Genomic DNA, 25,857 nt, shown 5'->3' with positions numbered 1-25,857 from the left:
CCATTTCTTGTGATCAGATTCATCTTGCTCTTTCACCAAGCTTCCTTTCTTTTCACCGATCCTGTAAAACATTCAAATGCAATCTTATCACATTATGTATCAATGAATAGGAACTTAATGGAGTTAGATAGTGGATTTTACCTGAAGCGCAGCCATACTCTTTGACTCTCCCATCTTCTGGACTCTTCAGGCTCTTTGGGCAGACTTGTATCCAACGCCCTTTCTTTTGGCAGCAAACGCAGGTCGGTTCTCCTAGAACGTCCTCGGAAGTATGGTCGGTTGACTCTCCCAACAAATACGCTCCATTGCTTCGCCAAATCATTTCTGATTCAGCAGCAATGAGCATGTAAGTTAGGTCAATGAGGTTGTCGTCATGATCCATCATATAATACTTTCTTTTGAACTCATTATATGATTCTGGAAGTGACTGCAAAACCCAATTCACAGCCAACTGATTTGGGAATGACACACCCAACATTATCAACCTATCAATGTGTGATTTCATTCCTAGAACGTGGGCACACACGGGTTTACCATCTTTATGTTTCATTTCCAATAGGGCTTTAGTGATATTGAACCTTTCAATTCTTCGATCTTGTGGGCTAGGGAGAACAATAGGAGGGGGAGGAGGAATTGAAGCATGATTTCTCGTTCCTCGATTGAATCGTGGAATATCATCTTCATGTGGAATGCTTGTTCCACGGGATTTGGGAAGACCATAGTTGTCGAACTTTGACATCTACAAAACGGGAGAAAAACAAATTCAAGTTAGTTGATTGATTGAGTCCTTAGTAAATCACCCAAATGAAATACTAAGGCTAGGACCCAACACAATATTCTACAACTCGGGAGAGGGATGCCGTAACCCAAATTGCAGAACATTTGAAGGTAAGTGAATGACGATTCACTAATTTCCACCATGAAAAACGAAAAGAAATTTAAGTTTTAAATCTATGAAAACTCCTAGATCCTTTGAGATTCAATGAACTTTCAATGGCATGTTTAAATCTCGATATGCCCCTCTTGTTTGTGATTGGGATGCCGAGGATCACAAAGCGGGTGTGAATAACCATGCAAACTTACATGGTGCCCTCACATGTTACAGTCACCTATTCGATGTGCCGGTAAACCACACACGCTCCACCGAACTATGACAAACATTGAGTCACCCTTTGCTACCATTGCTTAGAACCATTTAGTGTGTCGGTAAACCACACACGCTCCACTAACGTCTTTGCAAGGGCACAAAGTGTAATTTCATGGAATTGCATCAATTCACTTTTGCCTAAGTAACTAAGATTGGGAATTTTATGAAACATTTAGTTACTTTAATAATTCATTATACTTATAATGGAAGGTTTCGTCCTATCCTACCCGTTCGGCTAACGACCCTCCACTAGTCAAGAGTGCAGTGGGTAAGAGTGGATACCCATTCAATCGCCATTTTATAGGCAATTTCCTTAAACACCCCTTATAGACCAGCTTCGAGAATGAGGCCTACTAACGGTAAGACTGACTTTTACTCATACATATATATAATGTTAGACTTTTATGTTATATATAGTATAGGGTGTATTTTACACTTTTAAAATATTAGGTGGTCAAATTTAACAATTATACTTTTAATTCAATTAAATTGCAAACCTAAACTTTTATGGATTTATTAAACCTCTTTAATTAAACACCTTAATTAGTTAATAAAACCATAAGGGTGTGATTTGAACTTTTTCAAAACTATATTTGAGTTTTAGAATTTAACATTCCTAATTAAACTTTTAATCAACTTTTAAATTCCAAAACTTGAGGGCAAGTTTTGAAACATTTCAACACATTAAGTTTTAGAATTTAAATATACATCAAAATTAAACTATTTAATCAAAATTTAAATTCCAAAACTTGAGGGCAAGTTTTGAAACCTTTTTCAAAACATTAGTGTTTTAACTATTTAAATTTCAAAACTTCAAAACTTTTGGGTTCAAATTTAAACTATAAAACTTAAAGGGCAAAATATGAAACTTTTCACAACAACAAGGATCAAATAACAAATAATCTAAACTAACATTTAATTACATAATTATCCATATTTGATTTGTTTAATGATTTCTTGCAAAATAATTTATCAATTATCTTATAAGGAAACAATTATCTTATTAATTGATAAATATCTTCAATTAGATTAAAAATATAGTCAAATATATCATATAATCGGATTAATATTAATCTAACATGATAAGGTAATTATCCCAATGCAAAAACAGCAAGAAATCCCGAGATAAGCACTATCTGACGCACCGACTCGCCGAGTCACCCTCTGGAACTCGCCGAGTAGGGCTGACTCGCCGAGTCCAAGAGTGACTCGCCGAGTCAGGTCGAACAGTGAGGCCAAAACACGATTTTCAGTTACATCAAGCATCAATACAATAGAAACCAATCATGGCTCTGATACCACTGATGGGTTTTGGTCATAAGACATCCTATGTGCTCATACAAACCCTAAAGCTTGGATCTAGGTTTCTCTATTGTACATACTTTGAATCCAAGACTTTGAACCCTAATTCTAGCATATGGAAATCGGAATTCACATGTAGTTAGGTTTAAGAACATACCTTGATTGTTATATAGCAATAACAATCCAATTCTTCCTTGAATTGACCTTGGAAAGCTGAAAGTCACAAGTGTCACTCCTCTAATGGCTTACAAACACCATAAGCAAGGGAGGTTAGAATTCGTCCTTAGGACCTCTTGGGAAGGGTTAGACGAATTCCTAAGCCCTAGAGGGTTTATATAGGTGTAAAGATAGAGTTTCAGTCATTATCCTTATCTAGTTGCTTATCCACCAAGCAACCCATAAGATAATCCTTGAATCCTTATCATAGTCGAATTCTAAGTGATTATCACTTCAAATTCTTCCACCATATATAAGATCATTCTTACCTTATTTTGTAACTATCCCATAATTACAATTCAGCCCCTCTAGTTTAATTAATTACACTTGATCACAAAATTAATTCTTAATTAATTATTGACCAATATTAATTAAACAAATATGATTTCTCCTTTAATATATTATTCTTATAACATATTAATAAATCATAATAACCTCTCTCTCTTTATTTATTTCTCCATTCAAGTTGCATTGGTGAAGGCAACCTAAAAGGACCATGCACCATCGGGTCAAGTACATACCAAAATAGTTATGGACTTAGACACTAATCCAACACTTAAGAGTTGATGTAGTGATATTACCTTTGGGATTATTCTTTGAGGTCTCAGTAATAGCTTTAGCAATCAATATTTCTTTAAATTACATAATGGTTTTTGATAGCCAAAGTTTGGTGGTTGATGACTATGTTCAAGGTACATATAAACATTGTGCTTACTGCCTCAGAGTGAGTAGTGAGAGTTTCAATCATCCTATATCAGTATTGTAGTTGACGTGGTAAGTCAATAAGATGACTTATATGGCTTACTATCCTAATTGAGATAACTGACCGACTAGTTACTTAGAGAATGGTGAGAGAACATAAGTTTTATGATACTTGTGAAGATTGCATGATACGAGAAAGAACACTTATGTGTGAATATGAGACTAGAGAAAAATCTCTTATAGATTTAAAATGAGATTATATTCTAAGTATATGACATTGAGTTACCTTATTATTCTAGCGAGATTCCAATGATGAAATCTTTTTAAGGAATGGAGTATTTTATGACACCTACTTTTATGACAGTTATTATTATGAGAGATGTAACTCATAGATGAGACAAGTGAGATGCTACGCAACACATTAGTAAAGAGAATGGTGTTGATAAGTTGATGAAAATACTCTAACTATGTGAAGGTAGCATACTTTGAGAATGCGACATGTAGGTGAAGATGAACACGACGCATGGCATAGTAGAGTGCTATATTTAAAAAGGTAGAGAAGGATGCAACGCGTAGACATGTTGTATGTTACGTGAAAGAGAGCGAAGTCATGTAACTAAAAAGAGGACGTGGCGCGTCCAAGAGCTGAATGTGAGCAGAGAAATAGGGTGTGAAGGCTTTCGCTATAAGATAGAAGCCTCAATCCTGGATAACAACATGTGATTAATCTTATATGCTTAAATTATGAGTAAGCTTGTTAATCTCTTTCAATAGTTTTGATGTTATAGTTGGATTAGAAGAGGGTTTATGAACCCTAAACTCCATATCTTCATATGGTATTAAAAACATAAGGATGGTGATGTTGTAGGTTTAGTCATTTTGAGTATATGTTGAAACCATAGTTAAATTGTTGAAATTTAGAAAAACGGTGATAAAACTCACTTTGGTGAAATTGTTTAAAAAGTGAAATTGAGCTTATATCTTAATCAATTGAGAGGTATAGACGAGTTATATCTGGAGTATAATTGATTTTGATATAAAAAGTTGATTAGATGATTAAATTATGGATAAATAACTTGTAAATTTAGTTATGATTTCAATAGATGAAATAAAATTTAAGCTTATGTCTTAATAGGTTAAGACACCTAGATAAGTAATAAATGGAGAATAATGAGTTTAGCTACATAGTTAATTATTATGCATTAGATGAAAATGTTGAGTCAAACACATAAAATAGCTGGGAAAGGAACGGACTACAAGCTTCGCACTTTGCCTTTATTGTATTTAGACTTTTTTCGCGCTATATGATGCTCTCTCTGGTCGCTTAGCTTTCTTTGCTCTTTGTTATTTTGCTCTTGCCGGTTTCCTCCTCTTTAAGACTAGGACCAAGGGCTCTTCCAAAAGAACACGTCTTATTTCATTTTTAAAAAGATGATCTTTTTCATTCCTTAAGGGGAAAAGATATCTTCTTCTGCTTCGACTACCTGAAGCAAATTTTTTTCGACTTCTTTCCTGTCTGGTATTTGAAAAAAACAGAGTCCTTACTTTGACTTACCCGAATCAAATGAAGGCGATGAAACATACTCAAGGCCCATTTTCGTCTAGTTTCCATAGCCTCAAGGTAGGATGCTTATTTATTTATTTTTTAAAATAAATTTCCATATTTCTCATTTTCTTATTTTTGTTAATGATTTCTTCATTATACATATTTTGTCGTTTAAGGGCAATTTATTTACATATCAAATATTCATTCCATTAAAGTTTTAATATATAAGTCCTTAGTACGCATGTAAAATAACTTTGACTTTATACTTATGGTTTTGTACTAACACCTCATGTTTCCAACCCATCACCACTCAGACGTTCCCTATTTCATTTTTCTTATTTTGCTAACAACTCAAATGTCATCATTTTTTTTATTTTGCTAACAACTCAAATGCCATAAAACCCGTTACTATTTAACACTATGTGTTAGTCCATTTAAATTATACGGTTTCTCGAAAAAAAAAAACCGGATATTTCTATAGGGGGTTTTGACAAAATGTGATTTCTAAGTAAAACATCTCATTTTCGTAGGGATTTTGGTGTTACTGTTAAAATGATATCTTTCAATAAACTATGATAATTTCTCAATAAAATATGATATTTCAAGAATTGTTCAAATTCTTAATAAAATATGACATTTTCTCAAGAAAATATCACATTTTCATAGAAACAACCTCGAAAATGTCATATCTTACCGAGAAATTGACATATTTTCACATGAACATTTGCACAGATGTTATTTTTCATTAAGAAACGATATTTTTATAGGTGTTCATACAAAAATGTTACAACTACAAATCAATACTAAAATAAACTTAAACATAATAAATGAACTTAAAATCAATACCTTTAAATATGAACTTTGAACGCACATTTGTTTTTTGATTGAGCTTCTTATTTAACACCCCGTTCCCGAGTTCAATTTAAGGAGAGAAAGAAAAGGAAATTGATGGAAATGAGAAGAAAATAAAAGAAAATTGGTGTTCCCGAGTTTCATTAAAGGAGAGAATTGGAAGGAAGTGGAGGGAAATGAGAGGATCACTTTCTCTCCTAACTTTCCTTCCGATTTGGGAGGATTTGGAAAGAAAGAAGAAAATGATTCATTTTCCTTCCACTTCTCACCAACTCGGGAACACAAAAGAAAATTTTGTTTTCCTTTCCTTTCTCTTTTTTTCTCTCGTGACTTTCTTTTCTCTTCTCTTCTTTTCTTTTGTTAAACTCGGGAACGAGGCGTAAGTGTTTGAGAATGGTGTGTGAGAATTTTAATTTAGAAATAAAGTTAAAATATAATAATTTAGATTTTTACATGGAAAAACTTTGAACCCCATATTTTTTGTAGAGACCTCTACAAAAATACAAATATCCCAACTAAAATGGCAAAAACCAACGTAATTTTGTGTTTTCGCAAGTATATATTGGTATTTTCATGTGTGTCTCTAGGAAAATGAAAGCTTTTTGGGTTAAATGGTTAATTTTTGCTTAAATCTTAAAAGTTACTGAGATTAACAAAAAAAAATATATTTCTCGTACTTTTATTATTTCTGGCTAAATTTATTTTTTTTCTCGTACTTTTATCATTTCTCACAATTTGTGGATTAATACGGGGGGATTTTATCTGCACAGTAATTGATAGGCTAGGAAAATGATTAAATTTGATTTTATGATATGACTGATTGTTTATTTTCAGTTTATTTTATTAATATATTAATATTTTTTTTTTTCATTTTCTTATCTACAAAGACACGCTGATTGAAATATTACAATTTTGACCCTTTTATTTATAGTTTATATTTGCTTTTCCACATTTTTATTTAATGAAAACTACTTTTAACACACACACACACATACACACACATATATATATATATATATATATATATATATATATATATATATATATATATATATATATATATATATATATATATATATATATATATATATATATAGAGGGTGAGGTTCAATAGAGAACCATAATTAACCAAAGAATCAAGGAACCAATTTTTTTTTTTTCATATTTTAGAACTTATTTTTTATCAAAAAAAAGAAAACTAAAAATACAGAAATTCATAACTTTTTATCATTTTTTCAAAGATATCAAATTCGAAAAAAAAAAATCGTCAAATTCACAATATGAATCTTTGAAAATTCACAATGTGAATCCGGATTCACACGGTGAATCCGAAAAATATTTTTCACATTTACAATGTTAATATATGAATTTTGATATTTTTAGATTTTTTTTCGATAAAGAATAAATTCCAAAACTTGAAAAAAAGATTTGGTTCCTTGAGGAACCAATAATTATGGTTTTCTATTAAACTTTTCCATATATATATATATATATATATATATATATATATATATATATATATATATATATATATATATATATATATATATATATATATATATATATATATATATATATATATATATATATATATATATATATATATATGAAACCAATATAATTTTGTGAGACCGTGAGATCAAATATTTTTATTAAAATATTCTAATATTCTATTGTTCGTAAAAATAGAATATGCAATATATTCTAACACTATATGCTTTAGAATATTTTAATGTAAAATATGTTAAAATTATTGTTTTTGAATATTAGAATATTACATGTATTTAATTTTTATAAACACTAGAATATTAGAATATTTAACTAGAAAAAATTGGTATCACAGTCTCACAAAATTAGGTAGGATCGGACCGGATCTCGACATAGAGTGGTAAAAATAATTTTCATTTGCAAAAAAATAAATAAATAAATAAAGAGAAGGTAGGATCGGATCGAAACTCGATCTTACCTACGATCTTACGATCCTACATGCGATCCAACCCCAGATACGATCCGTTTACGATCCAGATCGTTTTTCATTTCTAGGATCGTAGGATCTTAGGATCGCGATTTTGACAAACATGATATCAATGTTGTAAAAAATCGCTTGACATTAGCTAGTCAGCGGATTACGATTAAGAGATCAATTAACTACACATAGATTAATCGGAGACCCTAGATTGCTAGTTTTTTGAATTTTAAAAAATTAGATACTACTAATATCATAACAAATATGAGAAAAGTGAATATACCCTTAAGGGTATATAAACATAAGTATCCTATACATAAAATTGCCTAGTTCTGATTAGTGAACTAATTAAAAAAAAACAATTTCCAAAAAAAAATTGTTGCGCCTTATTCACGTTTCCTTATTCTTCCTTATTCACGTTTACAAAAACTAAAAATTGTGTCATTTAAAAGGGATTTGTCTGATATTATTTATCACAACACTTGATTCGTTCATAATATCATTTCCAGAGAACATTGATTCATGATTAATCCCTACAACATGTTTTTCGTTTTATGTCTCGGCTTCAAGGATTCAAGGAGGTTCATTTTTTTCAACATCTCATGTTCGACGCCTTTCACCTGATTTGGGTGAAATTGTGTTTTTGGATGCGGCTATTTATGATCGGTGGAAGGCAGATAGCAATTGGAAGGAGGTTCCACATAAAAGAGAATCACACCACAAGGATCGCATAATAGGGAATCGATATTGGAAGGATCGCATAACAGGGAATCGGTATTGGGGCATTCTGGGAATTCTTAGGCACATTTTTCTCATGCAAGTCCAACAATTTACATTATGAATTTCCTAACATCTATGACATCTAGGGATTTTTGGGAAGTATGTGGTAGACTTGGCAATATCGTTGATGTTTTGATACAGGGGAATTATGAAAATTTTAACTTCCACCCACCAGGTGTTCGACATAATGCCAACATGTTATTCAACTTTTGTTTATTTGTTAACAGGTAAAAATTGCAGCATTGGAATGTAGATAGTTGAATAATGTTTGGGAACAGTGAAGTCTATGGAATCTTTCATATAGAACTCATGCAAAAAAGATCCAACTTCAAGGGAAACATGAAACTTAATGATGAAACGAACATCATGGATATTAAACGAGCAGGAAGCTGTGATTACTTAAAGAAGCAAGAGTATAATGTAGATTCTGTTCATGATGGTAATTCCACCTTTGTTTTTGGAAGTAATCTAAGCTATTCTTTTGATTACAACCATCAACGTAAAGTCTCCCATGATACGAAGACTTCAAATATCCTGGATCTTGCTCACATATGGATGTTTCTCTTGATTGTGCACCAACTTATACATGTTATAACAATCTGCAAAGTAAGATTTCTAACTACATTCTTCATGTAGCTTTGATATATGTTGTGACATCCCCATTTTCACGGCCAGAAAAGACCGATTTGTTTATGTTTCGTTTTATAAAATCAGAGTAATCCTTTGATTAAAAGAGTTGTGGAATTTGTTCCCAAAATAAAATATGATAAAATTTATCAAAACGTTTCTCAAAGAGAATGTATTTTCATTAAATAATAAAACCTCGAGATGTCATGTTCCGATACAGACCAAAAGCTTAAACAATATAAAATAGACCTTACAACGGTTATTTATAACTACTGATCTATAATCCAAAATCTTTCGTCAAGTCCACCAATTTATACCTTTGTGTCATTACCTGTAATGCAAAGAAAACTGAGTGGGTCAGGCTTGGGAGCCTGGTGAGCATATAGGGTTTTCAACCCACAATAATACATTTATTATATTCAATTATCAAACAATCAACCCAAATACCCTTCCCCATATCTCCTTTATTTTCTCAAGGGTTTACCCTAAGAACCAACTATCCTTCATTCATTCATTCCTAAGGATTTACCTAAGGAGTTGGCACAAAGTCCATTTGATACCACGGTTTATACAATAGGCACTACGTCTCATAGTCACCAAGGTTTACACAATAGGCACTACGTCTCATAGTCACCAGGGTTTACACAACAAGCACTACGTCTCATAGTCACCGGTTTTTACACAACAGACACGAAGTCACATCGTCACCAAGGTTTATCAAATAGGCACGAAGTCGCATCGTCACCAAAGCTTTACTTAATAGGCACGAAGTCGCATCGTCACCAAAGCTTTACTTAATAGGCACAAAGTCGCATCGTCACCAAAGCTTTACTTAATAGGCACGAAGTCGCATCGTCACCAACTATTCCATCTACCCATGTTCTACCCAACATTTTTGTAGATATAAATACAAGCACAATTTAAATCATTTAAGACCCGTATAAAAACATCAATTCCAAGCCCATCTCAAATAGACAAATAATACATAATACATAGCACGTATTTCATAGCTATTACTTTATATTTATATGTTAGAAGAAAGTAACTATACACTCACTCCAAATAAACAACAATATATACACATAACAAGTATTTCATAGCAAATACTTAATATTTATGTATAAGAAGAAAGTGACTACACACTCACACATATAAACAACAATATATATACACATAGCACGTATTTTATAAAATACATCATATCTATGTGTAAGATGAAAGTGACTATGCACTCACTTGATCAGAAGATGATTGGACAGCACTACGGCTTGTAAAAGTAGTATTCTTCGGTAGATCTGGAAGATCTTCACAAAAACCGGGCTCCTCGCGGGCAGAGCTTCGGCTCGGGAATTTCACTTCTCGGGATCTTCGGGGCCTCAGGCCTTGCTTCGGGGCTCGGGAATGATACCGAGGCTTCGGGACAATTCTTGCACGAAAAACGATGCAAAAACGCGAGAGAAAGGGAAGAAATGAGCAAAGAACTCGGCTGCCCTCGACATCCTTATATAGGGGGCTGGAACTTCAATTTACGCTGGGCGTAATGGGGATAAGACCGATGACTCCCCCCCCCCCCTGGATAATATTGGAATTTATATTTAAATTAAATACCGAAAATATTTAATAAACTTCAAAAATTCATATCTTCCTCATACGAACTCCGTTTTCGACGTTCTTTATATCCCCGCGTAAGTGAGACTATGATCTACAACTTTTGTTTAGACTCCGTCGGCTAATTTTGAATTTGTTTTTATTATTTATTTTTAGTAGGCTGAAACAAGAAAATTTCGATATAAATTCATAACTTCTTCATCTGACGTCCGTTTTCGCCTATCTTTTTATCGTTTTACTACTATTAACGAGATCTTTGATTCTTGTTTAGATTGTTTCGGCTATAAACCACTCGATCTCAAATCGAGTATTCGGGCTGCATACCGCTAAGTCGAAACTTAGAAAAATCATAACTTCCTCATACGAAATCAGATTTGGACGTTCTTTTTATGCACGCTCACGGTTTAACGTATTCTATGACTTTCATTTAGATTTCTAAGGCTAAATATCACTCTAACGTAAATTCACTTTTTACGTCGCGTTGTGTCGTGCCGGTTCTGTCGCGAAACTTCGACAGGTCATAACTTCTTCGTTATAACTCGGATTTTGACGTTCTTTATATGTACGGAATCCTTGTAACATATACTAAAACTTAGTTAAGATTATTCATTATAAATAATCTTCCATCAAAAATTCATTTTTTTGACGCTTATCGTCTCTAAATTGACTAGCCTTGATCTACAGGCGTTACATATGTATTCCCTTTTGCACCTTTGAAAACAAATTCCTAAATTGACCTTGGCAGAAAGTTTCGGATTATCTGTCACTATGTTTTTTCTGATGAATTGTTGTTTTAAATTTGCGTTTAAGGAGCCTTTTGGTTGTGCTTCCAAGATGTTTGTTAAGAGGATGACTTAATGTCTTGAGCTAAAATTTCTTTGATGTAAGAAAGCAAATGATCTTCACCTTTTTTTCTTAGATTTAATGTTTGGTTTAAAAAAGCGTGTTGCGCTCCGTTGCGATTAGGTCCCGGAGACCGATGTGTATTGCGAGATGCGATTGCGAGCGCATCACGTAGGTGTGGCGCACTAGTAGTAATTACTATATATAAGCAAAATTCATGTTTACCAATAACAAACGAAAACACCATAAACATTAAACATATCAAATGAAACCAAATTCCAAAATTCATGCCATATGCAAACTGAAAACAAACCTGACAGTGATTAGTTAAAACTCAAAAAGCAAAATGCAAGTTTACCATACTCATGCAAAATGAAACCAAATATAATAATCAACTGTCATCAACCCTCATCAAACCCGAGCTCATAATCTACCTCCTCGACCTCGTCACAAGACAATCCAATATCTTCTTCTATCTCTTCATCCACCAACACAAGTCTACTAGGTTCAGGTGGTAGTGTATAAGGTGACTTTCTACTACATGCAGGTGGCCTACCATTTCCAGCAACACCTTTATCTTGTGCAGGCGGCCTACTAGTACTACTTCCAGCAACTCCTTTATCTTTTAAAGCTCCTCTTGTTGAATAGATAGGCTCATTTCCCCAGATGCATCTTCTACAACATCCCAAGTCAAATCCTCACTCTCAAACACTATATTATCAGCTTCATACTGCTCCATTGTTCCCAACAACCACTCATTGCTCTCATCTATTTCATTTAGAAGGATAGGATCAGCCTTGTCATTTCTTTTGGATCGAAGATTCAAGGAACGGTTGAATTTCACATAGACCATATCATTTAGTCTACTTTGTGCCAATCTATTTCGTTTTTTGGTGTGAAGCTACAACAATACAAAATACCGTGAAAGAGTTAAATAATATTAGACATGTAACAATGTGTAAACAAATGAAAAGATAATAACATAAATCCATGAACTTACGTGTTGAAAGACTCCCCAGTTTCTCTCACAACTTGTAGCACTACATGTGAGGCTAAGGACTCGTACAACAAAGTTTTGCAATTTAGGGGCTAAAGACCCAAAAGATATCCACCACTTAGCAGATGCTTTTGACTTTCTTTGTCTTATTGCCATTGGAAAACCAAATAAACTGTAACAACTCAAATTTTCAAACAAATTTTTCATTTTTAAAATATAATTATTTCCATTTAAAACAAGGCATAAATAGTTTAAGTATTCTGTCAAATACAAATATTCAAAATCCCAAGATCATAAAACATTCTTCAGTGTGTATCGATCACGCCGGCGCCTTCCCACGGTTCTCGCTAGTACCTGAAACACATACATAACAACTGTAAGCATAAATGCTTAGTGAGTTCCCCAATATACACTTACGCACATACGCCTTTCCAGGCCCTGACCTTCCGGTCCTCAATACAACGCCTTCCGGCCCATAATATAATCGCCTTCCGGCCCATAACATATTGCCTTCCGGCCCACATAACATACATAGCACACATAACAAATAACTTACCACATATAGCATACATATCACATGTCATATCTGACCTTCCGGTCACACAGTCAACCCTTCCGGGTACAGTATAGTGAGAAGACTCACCTCGTAAAAGCTGAACGCTAGCAAATCCCGAAATGACTCGTGCACAACCGACGAGCTACAACCTCCCTATAACATTACATATCTCATTAATACTTATATCTTCTAAGTGTGACTATCCCTAAGAAGTCAGACTTAGGTCAACTCTGGTCAACGGTCAACGGTCAACTCGACCGGACTCGGCGAGTACCATGGCGACTCGGCGAGTCTAGACGTCTTCCAACTTTCTGAGATTCCTTATCTACTCGTCGAGTACCCTCCTCGACCCGACGAGTTACTCCTGGAAGAATCGCGGGGCCACCCCGAATCCACTCGCCGAGTCTGAAGAACAACTCGGCGAGTCCCAGTAAATCTTCAAGCTACTCGCCGAGTCTGAAGAACAACTCGGCGAGTCCATGCCATGCAGACGAGTAACTGCTTCCTGAGATAGGTCTCGTCCCGAAATACACATGCATGGGGCCTTCTGGACCTCTAAAGGTCCTACTACAAGATTATAGTCGTTGGGTAACAAGGCACTACTTCATCTAATCACTAAATGGGTTCTATAAACCCTAATTTCATAAATACATCAATATAGCAGAGCATACACGAATTCTTACCTGGATGATGTATTCTCTGTATTCCCAATCCTCAGAATGTGACCCCTTGCTGCTCCTTTAGCCAATCCTTTCTCTTCCTTGCACAACCACTCTTCTATAACCAACAATGGCCTAAGATCCTTGCTCCAGCTGCACTAAATCGATTTAGGGTTCTTCTCAGAAGGCTAAAACGAACAATGACGGCCAATGAGTCCCTTTTATACGTCCCAAACCTGAACGGTTAGGGTTTCCGCTAAACAGCGTCGACTCGCCGAGTCCATACCTGGACTCGTCGAGTCCAGTCGCGATCCCGCGACCAAGTCTGCGATCCTACTCGGCGAGTCTAGGCTCCAACTCGCCGAGTCCCCTCTTAAACCACCCAAAAACATAATTTAATAATACCTGAGATTTCGGGCTGTTACAACTCTCCCCCACTTGGATTAGACTTCGCCCTCGAAGTCTCACTCTGCAAATAGTTCCGGATGCTGCTCCCGCATCTCACGTTCCAGCTCCCAAGTCATTTCCGATCCCTTACGGTGTTGCCATTGAACCAACACCAGAGGTACCTCCTTGTTCCTCAGAACCTTGATCTTCCGATCCCTGATAGCCACTGGTCTCTCCACGTAATTCAGGCTCGCATCCACCTGAATATCCTCCAATGGAACCACTGCCGACTCATCGGCTATGCACTTCCTCAACTGCGACACATGAAAAGTGTCATGGATCTGACCCAACTCTGCTGGCAACTCCAACCGGTAGGCTACCCGACCTATCCTTGCAATCACACGAAATGGCCCAATATACCGGGGCCCCAACTTGCCTCTCTTCCTGAACCGAATCACTCCTTTCCAAGGAGAGACCTTCAGGAGAACGAAGTCGCCGACCTGAAATTCAAGCTCGGATCGGCGCCTGTCTGCATAACTCTTCTGTCGGCTCTGGGCAGTCAATAACCTTTGTCTCACTCGCTGAATCTGCTCTGTCGTCTGGAGCACGATCTCCGTGCTGCCCATCACTCTCTGTCCCACCTCTCCCCAGCAAATGGGGGTCCGACACCTCCTACCATACAACAGCTCGAAAGGTGGCATACCAATGCTCGAATGATGGCTGTTGTTGTAGGAGAACTCTGCCAATGGTAAATACGCATCCCAACTACCCCCGAAGTCTAACACACACGCTCGGAGCATGTCCTCCAGCGTCTGAATTGTCCGCTCGCTCTGACCGTCTGTCTGGGGATGGTATGCGGTACTAAAATGCAATTTAGTACCCAGCTCCTCATGGAATTTCTTCCAGAACCTGGAAGTGAAGCGCACATCGCGGTCTGACACAATCGAGATCGGCACCCCGTGCCGAGATACCACCTCTTTCACGTATATCTCCGCCAACTTTTCCGCTGAAGAACTCTCACTGATGGCAAGGAAGTGTGCACTCTTCGTCAACCTATCCACAATCACCCAAATTGCGTCAACTCCCCTAGCAGTCCTTGGCAATTTGGTGATAAAATCCATAGTGATCTGTTCCCACTTCCACTCGGGGATCTCCAATGGCTGCAACTTGCCATGCGGTCTCTGGTGTTCGGCCTTAACCCTACGGCAGGTCAAGCACCTCTCAACGAACCATGCTACGTCCCTCTTCATACAGGGCCACCAATATTCCTTCCTTAAATCCAAATACATCTTTGTAGCACCGGGATGGACCGAGAATTTCGATCTATGAGCCTCTTCCATCAACGTAATACGCGTACCGCCCACGAACGGTACCCAAATCCGACCCTGAAACGTCATAAGGCCTCGACTATCCTTGACAAACTCTGAGATTAACCCCACAACCCGCTCTTTCTTCTGCATTTCTGGTCGCACAGCCTCTGCCTGGGCCCCACGAATAGCGTCCAATACTGGAGTCATCACAGTCAGTCTCAAGCATACATCTCGCAATGGAGTGCTCTCCGCCCTGCGGCTCAATGCATCGGCTACCACATTAGCCTTGCCTGGGTGGTACAGGATCTCACAATCATAATCCTTGACCACATCCAACCACCTCCTCTGACGCATATTTAGGTTGGGTTGATCCATCAAATACTTCAAACTCTTATGGTCCGTGTATATCGTACATCGAACCCCATACAAGTAGTGACGCCAAATTTTGAGAGCGAACACTACTGCCCCCAACTCTAAATCATGCGTGGGATATCTCGTCTCATGAGGCTTCAGCTGCCTCGACGCATAAGCTATCACATGACCCCTCTGCATCAACACTGCACCCAATCCCGAAATCGATGCGTCGCAATATACCACGAAATCTTCCATCCCTTCTGGGAGAGCTAATACCGGGGCTTCGCACAATCTCTGGCGAAGTGTCTCAAAGGAGGTCTGCTGCTCGGGCCCCCATGAGAATGCAACACCCTTCCGGGTCAATCTGGTGAGTGGCACTGCGATCTTGGAGAAATCCTTGATAAATCTCCGATAATACCCTGCCAACCCAAGGAAACTTCTGATCTCAGAGGGTGACTTCGGCACCTCCCAACTCATCACCGCCTCAACCTTGGCCGGATCGACCAATATCCCTTTCTGATTAACCACATGTCCTAGAAACTGGACCTCCCGCAACCAGAAGTCACATTTGGAGAACTTTGCATAAAGCTTCTCCGACCTCAATACCTCCAGGACCTCCCTCAAATGCTCCTCATGTTGCTCTCTAGATCTCGAATACACCAGAATGTCGTCGATAAATACAATCACTGACCGATCCAACATCGGCCTGCATACCCTGTTCATGAGATCCATGAACACAGCCGGGGCATTGGTGAGTCCAAAAGGCATCACCACAAACTCATAATGCCCATATCGCGTCCTAAACGCTGTCTTCTGGACGTCCTCACTCCGTACTCTCACCTGATGGTATCCTGACCTCAGATCGATCTTGGAAAACCAAGATGCTCCCTGCAACTGATCGAATAAATCATCGATCCTCGGCAACGGGTAACGGTTCTTGACCGTTAGCTTGTTCAACTCCCGGTAATCAATGCACATCCGGTGTGAACCATCCTTCTTCTTGACGAACAGAATAGGTGCTCCCCAAGGCGAGCTGCTCGGCCGAATGAATCCCTTTCCCAGCAACTCCTGGAGTTGCGAGGACAACTCTTGCATCTCTGGAGGTGCAAGACGATAGGGCACTTTAGCAATAGGCGCGGCCCCCGGAACCAGATCGATACCAAACTCTACTTGCCTCACAGGAGGTACTCCCGGCAGTTCCTCGGGAAAAACATCTGAAAACTCACGCACCACAGGGACCTCCTTAACTGACTTCGGTCTCTCGGAAACCTCCCGCGTATCCATCACATACGCCACAAAACCCTTACAGCCCCGCTGTAGACACTGCCTCGCCCTAGCGGCCGAACAAAAAGCTGATCCTGAACGGGTACCCTCACCGTACACCGAAAGAACTCCCCCTCTATGGTCTCGTATGGTCACCAACTGACGCTCACAGTCGATGACAGCGCCGAATCGGCTCAACCAGTCCATGCCCACGATAACACAGACGTCACCCATCGCAATAGGAATCAGGTCAATCGGGAATTCAACCCCGAAAATCTCTAGCATACATCCTCGAAGGACCTCCGTGGCATAAATCGATTTCTCGTCAGCTATAGAAACTCTCAAAGGTCGACTCAACGACTCACGACTAACGCCGATATGCTGACTAAAGGCTAAGGACACAAAGGACCTACTAGCACCCGAGTCAAATAACACTAAGGCAGGCACAGAGTTCACAAGGAAGGTACCTACGCGCATAATAACATAAGCATAACATATCGACATTAAAATAAATACATGAATTACGACATACCTGCCACAACATCGGGCGCAGCGCGGACCTCCTCCACAGTCAGCTGAAAGGCTCTCCCACGAGCCCTCGGGGCCTCGACCTTCACCGGTCGAGTCTCAGTAGTCCTGGCAGCAGGTGCAGATCCCTGACGAAGCTGAGGGCACTCGGCCTTCCGATGGCCGGTCTGGTTGCAATGAAAGCAAACCGTAAATCCCTTGGGACACTCCCTAGCAATGTGCCCCTCCTTGCCACACTTGTAGCAAGCACCGGCTCGACACGCCCCATCGTGACCCTTGCCGCACTTTACGCAAGTTCGGTTCTTCGAACCTCCCGTCCTCGAATCGGCGGACTTGATCCGCTTGGCCGCCGGCTGAGACTGAGCCGGCCGCCGGTCTGCCTGCTGAGACTCGGCCTCCTCCCTGGCCTGAGTCTCTAACTCGATCTCACGCTTCCTGGCATTCGCCTGAAGCTCAGTAAAAGTATGGTAAGTGGAGTTTGACACAAACTCCCGGATCTCCCTCCTCAGAACACCCAAGTACCGGCTCATCCGAGCCTGCTCTGTGGCCACCAGCTCGGGGCAAAACATCGCCCTCTCATGGAACTTCCGCGTGATCGCTGCCACTGAGTCAGTACCCTGCTTGAGGGTTAAGAACTCCTGAACCAATCGTTCCCGCTCCACCGGAGGAACGTACTCATCCCTGAACATGGTAGTGAACCCCTCCCATGTCACTGCCGCAATCTCTGCCAAAGTGAAGTTCGCCGTCACGAACTTCCACCAGTCCTTTGCTCCCAGACGGAGCTGGTTCAAAGCGAACCGTACCCTCAGGTGCTCCGGGCATGAACAAGTGTAGAAGCACCCCTCTATATCTGCGATCCACCTCATCGCAGCAATCGGATCCTGCGTCCCATCGAACTCTGGTGGCTTCGTGTTGCTGAACTCTCGGAACAGCAACGAGTCACCCCCCTGTGGCCTAGCAGCGGCCACAGCTGCGGTAGCTGCAGCGGTTGCAGCCTCAGTCAACGCGGCGTACCGCTCATCGAATGTCTCCATCAGGGTGGTCTTGATAGACCCAAACATCTCCGGGATCTCAGCCCGGATCGCCGCCGCCACCTCCTCGTGAATCATTTGACGAATATCCTCGTCACTCACACCGCTCGTACTCGCTCCGTGGCGTGGTCTAACCATGGTGTCTCTGAAATACAACATAAAACTATCAGAGTCTCCATCAAGTGTAATTGCACTCGATAACGCAACCCTACCCCGTCCCCGATATCCAGGGATTCTTACTTGGGTCTCCCACTGACCCGGTGTCCTCGGTAGTACGGGCCCAATACTACCGACCACACCACATCAGTGTTCATCCCAAGTCCTCCTCCCCAAACTTCGGATAGTGAGTACTCTACTTCTGATATGCACTATCTACCCGCATACTAGCAAAGCATCTCATATAAGCAAACTTCCCTAGACTAAGGCATCACAAATCAGGCCACTCTAGTCCTATCATGAATACCTAGTCTTCTAGCATGCATAACAATTCACATCATATAATATTGTAAGGTATTTTGGGGATCTTTACCGTTCGGGCGCTGACTGATCGTACACACTGCTTCTTTCTTGCTTACCACAAAACCATTTACAAAAGTTTATGCCTTTATTTGAAAAGTTTCCTCAAATCCTCGGTTTGAGTTCAGTTACCCCCGAAGGTGCACCCGAATCCCTCAAACCAAGGCTCTGATACCAATTGTAACAACTCAAATTTTCAAACAAATTTTTCATTTTTAAAATATAATTATTTCCATTTAAAACAAGGCATGAATAGTTTAAGTATTCTGTCAAATACAAATATTCAAAATCCCAAGATCATAAAACATTCTTCAGTGTGTATCGATCACGCCGGCGCCTTCCCACGGTTCTCGCTAGTACCTGAAACACATACATAACAACTGTAAGCATAAATGCTTAGTGAGTTCCCCAATATACACTTACGCACATACGCCTTTCCAGGCCCTGACCTTCCGGTCCTCAATACAACGCCTTCCGGCCCATAATATAATCGCCTTCCGGCCCATAACATATTGCCTTCCGGCCCACATAACATACATAGCACACATAACAAATAACTTACCACATATAGCATACATATCACATGTCATATCTGACCTTCCGGTCACACAGTCAACCCTTCCGGGTACAGTATAGTGAGAAGACTCACCTCGTAAAAGCTGAACGCTAGCAAATCCCGAAATGACTCGTGCACAACCGACGAGCTACAACCTCCCTATAACATTACATATCTCATTAATACTTATATCTTCTAAGTGTGACTATCCCTAAGAAGTCAGACTTAGGTCAACTCTGGTCAACGGTCAACGGTCAACTCGACCAGACTCGGCGAGTACCATGGCGACTCGGCGAGTCTAGACGTCTTCCAACTTTCTGAGATTCCTTATCTACTCGTCGAGTACCCTCCTCGACCCGACGAGTTACTCCTGGAAGAATCGCGGGGCCACCCCGACTCCACTCGCCGAGTCTGAAGAACAACTCGGCGAGTCCCAGTAAATCTTCAAGCTACTCGCCGAGTCTGAAGAACAACTCGGCGAGTCCATGCCATGCAGACGAGTAACTGCTTCCTGAGATAGGTCTCGTCCCGAAATACACATGCATGGGGCCTTCTGGACCTCTAAAGGTCCTACTACAAGATTATAGTCGTTGGGTAACAAGGCACTACTTCATCTAATCACTAAATGGGTTCTATAAACCCTAATTTCATAAATACATCAATATAGCAGAGCATACACGAATTCTTACCTGGATGATGTATTCTCTGTATTCCCAATCCTCAGAATGTGACCCCTTGCTGCTCCTTTAGCCAATCCTTTCTCTTCCTTGCACAACCACTCTTCTATAACCAACAATGGCCTAAGATCCTTGCTCCAGCTGCACTAAATCGATTTAGGGTTCTTCTCAGAAGGCTAAAACGAACAATGACGGCCAATGAGTCCCTTTTATACGTCCCAAACCTGAACGGTTAGGGTTTCCGCTAAACAGCGTCGACTCGCCGAGTCCATACCTGGACTCGTCGAGTCCAGTCGCGATCCCGCGACCAAGTCTGCGATCCTACTCGGCGAGTCTAGGCTCCAACTCGCCGAGTCCCCTCTTAAACCACCCAAAAACATAATTTAATAATACCTGAGATTTCGGGCTGTTACATAAACCTTGAGCACTTTGATATAAAGATAATTCTTCCGTAATCTTATCTTGCATACTCAAATTTGGTACCAACTGCTCGATGCATGCATATAATCCCGTCATAACTTCTTCACAAGATGTGCCAGCTTGGTTAGCATAAAAGATTTCTGGATTTAGGTAATGTCCAGCTGTATGCAAGGGGCGATGAAGTTGACATTGCCACCTGTCATCAATAAACTTAAAAGCTTTCTCATACTCCTTTTCTTTGTAGAGAAAGGATTTTGAGATAGTCTCCTTGGCTCGGTCCATTGCCTCATAAATATAACCCATAGCTGGCTTTTTCTCCCCGTCCACCATTCTAAGGACCTTAACAAGCGGTCCTGTCAACTTAAGAGAATACAAAATATTTCTCCAAAATGTGTCTGATATGAAATATTCTTTAATCTTGATTGTTGTTGCATCGTTGGCCCACTTGCTTTTATTCCACTCTTTTGACAAAACCATTTTTTTAAGTTGTCTTTTTGCTTGTGAAATTATGACAGGGTGATGAATGATGTTGCAAACCTACAATTAATGCAACAATTGAATATTAAACACAACAAAAATAATGAATGGTTAATCAACTGTTAAGAGTCACAATTCAAAAACCTGGTTATAGCTGGTCTATGCAAGTTTCTTTGATTGGTGAAGTTCCTCATCATATTAACAATAGCAACATGGGTATATATGTACCCATTTTCCAACATACACTTCTTCAAAGAACTTTTCACTTGAAGGATGTTCTTTCCAATGTCCTCTAACATAAGATCAATACAATGTGTCGCGCATGGAGTCCAATAGAGGTGTGGTCTTTTGGCTTCCAGTAACTTCCCTGCAAAGTTCACAACAAATAAACTTGAAAATAAACAAATAACGAATAAAATAAAGAAAGTTAGACACTTAAACTTAGAGTTAAGTATCTATTATTTACCTCCTTTAACATAATCAGATGCGTTATCTATGATCACTTGTATAACATTGGACTCTCCCACCTCCTGAACCATGTCATCAAGAACACCAAACAACAAGTTTGCATCCTTTGAAACTTCTGACACATCCATGGATTTAACAAAAATAGATCCCCGTGGTGAATTGACTAAAAAGTTTATTATATCTTTTTGCACCACCGAATCACGCCAGCCATTCGACATTATTGAACAACCTTTTTGAGCCCACTCGGTCTTGTGGTCTACCATTTTTTCTTGAATTGTGGCTACTTCTTTTTTCAACAAGGGAACCCTTAACTCATACATGCTTGGGGGATTCATCCCAGGACCAAACTGTCCAATTGCTTCGACCATGACATGAAAACTGTCATAGGTTGTATCATTGAAAGGAATGGCTACACAATAAATCAACATATATAACATCAATAAATCAGAACATGTATATTAACTTTAACTCTTTAAGAAACAGAATAACAAAATATATAACTCTAAAAAAATTACCTGCATCATAAAACCATTTTGCTATTTCCCTGCATGCTTTAGCCCGTAGTTCTTTCCGACACACGTCATTTATAGTTTGTTGTTTCCCTCCTTTCCCATCTTTTCTACCTTTAAGTGCATCTTCAGGCTTTGGAGTGAAAACAATATCTATCGGCCCTTTTTGTTTTGGTTTCTTTCTGGGTGGTTGCTTGCTGGTACCTTCACCCCTTTTTCCTGTTACTTAAACACATTCTTCCTCTTCTTCGTCTCCATAATAATCATCGAAGTCTTGCATCCTTGATACCATTTGAATGCTCTCCTTCATTTGTTGTTTCTGTTTCATATAATCCCTGACCTCTTTTCGAATATGATTCGGACATTTTTGGCATGCAAGAACATTTGTAAAACCTCCAGCAAGGTGCTCTTTCATACGGCTTACACCTCCCTTGGTGACTTTAGAATAGAAGTTGCAAGTGAAATTATTTATGTTCATAGGGTCTTTCACACTGTACTTTCTTGCAGGATCAATGTTGTGATCCAACGAATCATTGTTAGCAGCCATGATTGTCAAGACTTAAAAGAAGAGAATGTAAAGACTTAAGAGAAGAAGAGAATGTTGAGCAATGTTAGTGACTTAGTGCTAACTATGAACCGTGAGATCAATAAATAAGAGGGTGGATCATGAAAGAGGAGGGAAAAGGAAGAGGTTACTCATCGATAATGACAAAGAGAAGAAAAGTTTTGTCGTGTGATCATGATGTTGTGGCTGTTAGTATTCTTATACACACGTCTCTAGGGTAGAAGTAGGGTCGGCTGCTAATTAAACAATTGCATTTGCATGGGCTTTATTAGATTTTAATTATTTTCTAAGTCAAATGGGCCAGACACAGGATGCGCTTTGATGCGCACGCATCACCTCACATCATGTAGGTCGCTTCGCCCCACATCTCTGTTGTGCTTTTTTAAACCAAGATTTAATGTCATAAAACAAATTTTTTTGATTGTGATTTTGATATATGTTATTTGTTGCTACCGGAACTAATGAAATTAAGGAATTTGCATAGCAACATCCAGTTATCCAAAACAAAAATATACTCTACTTTAAAGTAATTATTATGACATAAAAATAAGAATAACATCTTCAGATGATTATAGCTAAAGATAAATAAGTAGTTTTCATTTTTCTAAATAAGTATATTGCTAATTTTTGCACACTAATGACTGAAATACCCTTGTTGTAGGTTCCATGATCTGGAAATCATTTTTGCATAATGATGGACATGTTAAGAGCTCAAAAGATTTGGGATCAAAGGATCTTAACAAAAACAAACTTTGTGCAAAGTAAAATTTGCAAAGCCTTGTTGGAATTTTTGCCTTCTCTTCATGATAAAGTGCTTGTAGCTTCAATAGAGCCTATGATTAGCATTTCTCAAAAACAAAAGATTTTTGAAACTTGAAGAATTGTAAAAACTCTAGAATTGTAGGAACTCTAGAATTGTAAAAGTGGTTGTTGTATAGCAGTGTACTTGTCATTTTTTTTTTTTTACAAAATGAGAAATGTACTTATACTTATCATTTTTAATCAAAATTAGCAATTGAGATTCTTTGCTTTTGGTCTTATTGTTTATGTGACTTGAACATCCCAATCCTTAAGTTCTTGAGGATTACCATCTTTGGGACAGGGGCAAAATCGTCCAACAATTTTAAAAACCATCAAACTTATGTGTAGATTAACACAACATTAACCAAAATGACATCCTACTTTCATTCTTAACCTAGAATTGCATAAAAGTTTCGTTTTGAACCCAAAATGACAGCCTTATTTTATTTTAACACAAAATTGTAGAAAAGTTTCATTTTGAACCTAAAAATGACAGCCTACTTTCATTTTTAACCCAAAATTATAGAAAAGTTTTGCTTTGAACCCAAAATGACAGCCTACTTTCATTTTTAACCCAAAATTGTAGAAAAGTTTCGTTTTGAACCCAAAAAGACATCATATTTTCATTTTTAACCCAAAATTACCTTTCGTTTTTTCACAAAATAGCACAGTACTTTCATTTTTTTTCACAAAATACCCTCATAATTTTATTTTTTCACAAAATACCATCGTACTTCCGTTTTTTTAGAAAATACCCTCATAATTTAGTTTTTTCACAAAATACAATCATACTTCCGTTTTTTCACAAAATAACTTCAGAATTTCGTTTTTTTTCACAAAATCGCATAGTACATTCATTTTTTCACAAAATACCCTCATAATTATATTTTTTCACAAAATACCATCGTACTTTCGTTTTTTTCACAAAATACCCTCATAAATTTGTTTTTTCACAAAATAGCATAGTACTTTCATTTTTTGCACAAAATACCCTCATAATTTTATTTTTTCACATAATACCATTGTACTTCCGTTTTTTTCACAAAATACCCTCATAATTTTGTTTTTCACCCACATAGCATCATAATTTCGTTTTTAACCCACAATAGAATCATAATTTCGTTTTTAACGCTCAATAGCATCATATTTTTGTTTTTCACCCACAATAGAATCATAATTTTGTTTTTAACCCTCAAGAGCATCATATTTTCGTTTTTAACCCACAATAGAATCATAATTTCATTTTTGACCCTCAATAGCATCATATTTTCGTTTTTCACTCACAATATCATTATTTTTTTCATTTTTCACCCACAATGTCAACCTAATTTCAGTTTTGACACGTATTTTCAATTTTGACCCATTATGATCACGTACTTTTAGTTTTTACACATAATAGCATTGTTTTTTCAGTTTTAACCAGTTATGGCGGCCTAATTTCAGTTTTGACATGTATTTTCAGTTTTAACCCATTATGATCACATATTTTCAGTTTTTACACATAATAGCATCATTTTTTTAGTTTTAACCCATTATGGTAGCCTAATTTACAGTTTTGAGTTGTTATTAACATGTAATTGCACAAAAAACAGAATGTGAAGAAAACTATCTAGATTTTTCTTAAATCAACTTTAACCCAAAATGACAACATACTTTCGTTTTTAACCCAAAATTGCAGCAAAGTTGTATTTTTAACCCAAAATGAAATCCTACTTTCATACATTGTTAACCAAAAAAGAATGTCAAAAATGCGAATATGTAACATCCCGGAAATTTAGGAGTATAGTTGAAGGGCTAAAGTGTAAATAAGGAAGGTCGACACGGCGAGTCGATGGATAGACTCGGCGAGTCGAGTCGCGTGTTAAGTGACTCACTCGGCAAGTCGCATGAGTGGACTCGGCGAGTTGGTGCTGAATGAAGAAAACCCTAATCCCGGGGGTTGTGCACTATATAAAGAACATAATACCCTCTCCCCAGCCTCTTTACCCTCCCTTGAGTTCCAGAAACCCTAATAGCCGTGAGTAAGAGATTGGAGTGCAATTTTGGAGCTTGGATAAGTGGATTAGGAAGGAAATCTTGAAGAGCAAAGGGATTGCAGCAAGGAAGGGACCTAGATCCGAGATCTACTCTAGAGAAAGCTTGCATTGGAGGTAAGAATCTGTTCTTGAGGCTTTTGTGCACCTAGATCTATTAT

The 25,857-nt window shown here is 38.4% G+C and overlaps 1 protein-coding gene and 1 pseudogene across 1 annotated transcript; both read right to left on the bottom strand.

The window, feature by feature from the left end:
• Positions 1-11,990: 11,990 nt before the first annotated feature.
• Positions 11,991-21,517, bottom strand: LOC145075895 (uncharacterized; annotated as a pseudogene).
• Positions 21,518-21,778: 261 nt separating this feature from the next.
• Positions 21,779-22,844, bottom strand: LOC145075894 (uncharacterized). The gene is made up of 3 exons (XM_079021974.1): positions 22,530-22,844; positions 22,304-22,430; positions 21,779-22,197 (listed from the first exon to the last, which is right to left on the bottom strand). Exons 1-3 carry the CDS (start codon positions 22,842-22,844, stop codon positions 21,779-21,781), a joined length of 861 nt encoding a protein of 286 aa, XP_078878100.1.
• Positions 22,845-25,857: the final 3,013 nt, after the last annotated feature.

This window comes from Lactuca serriola, chromosome 9 (assembly GCF_051521515.1).
Source record: "Lactuca serriola cultivar US96UC23 chromosome 9, Lser_US96UC23_V15, whole genome shotgun sequence".
Lineage (NCBI taxonomy): Eukaryota > Viridiplantae > Streptophyta > Magnoliopsida > Asterales > Asteraceae > Lactuca > Lactuca serriola.
Note: the sequence above shows the minus strand (reverse complement) of the source record. Positions and strands in the feature narration are given on the sequence as shown.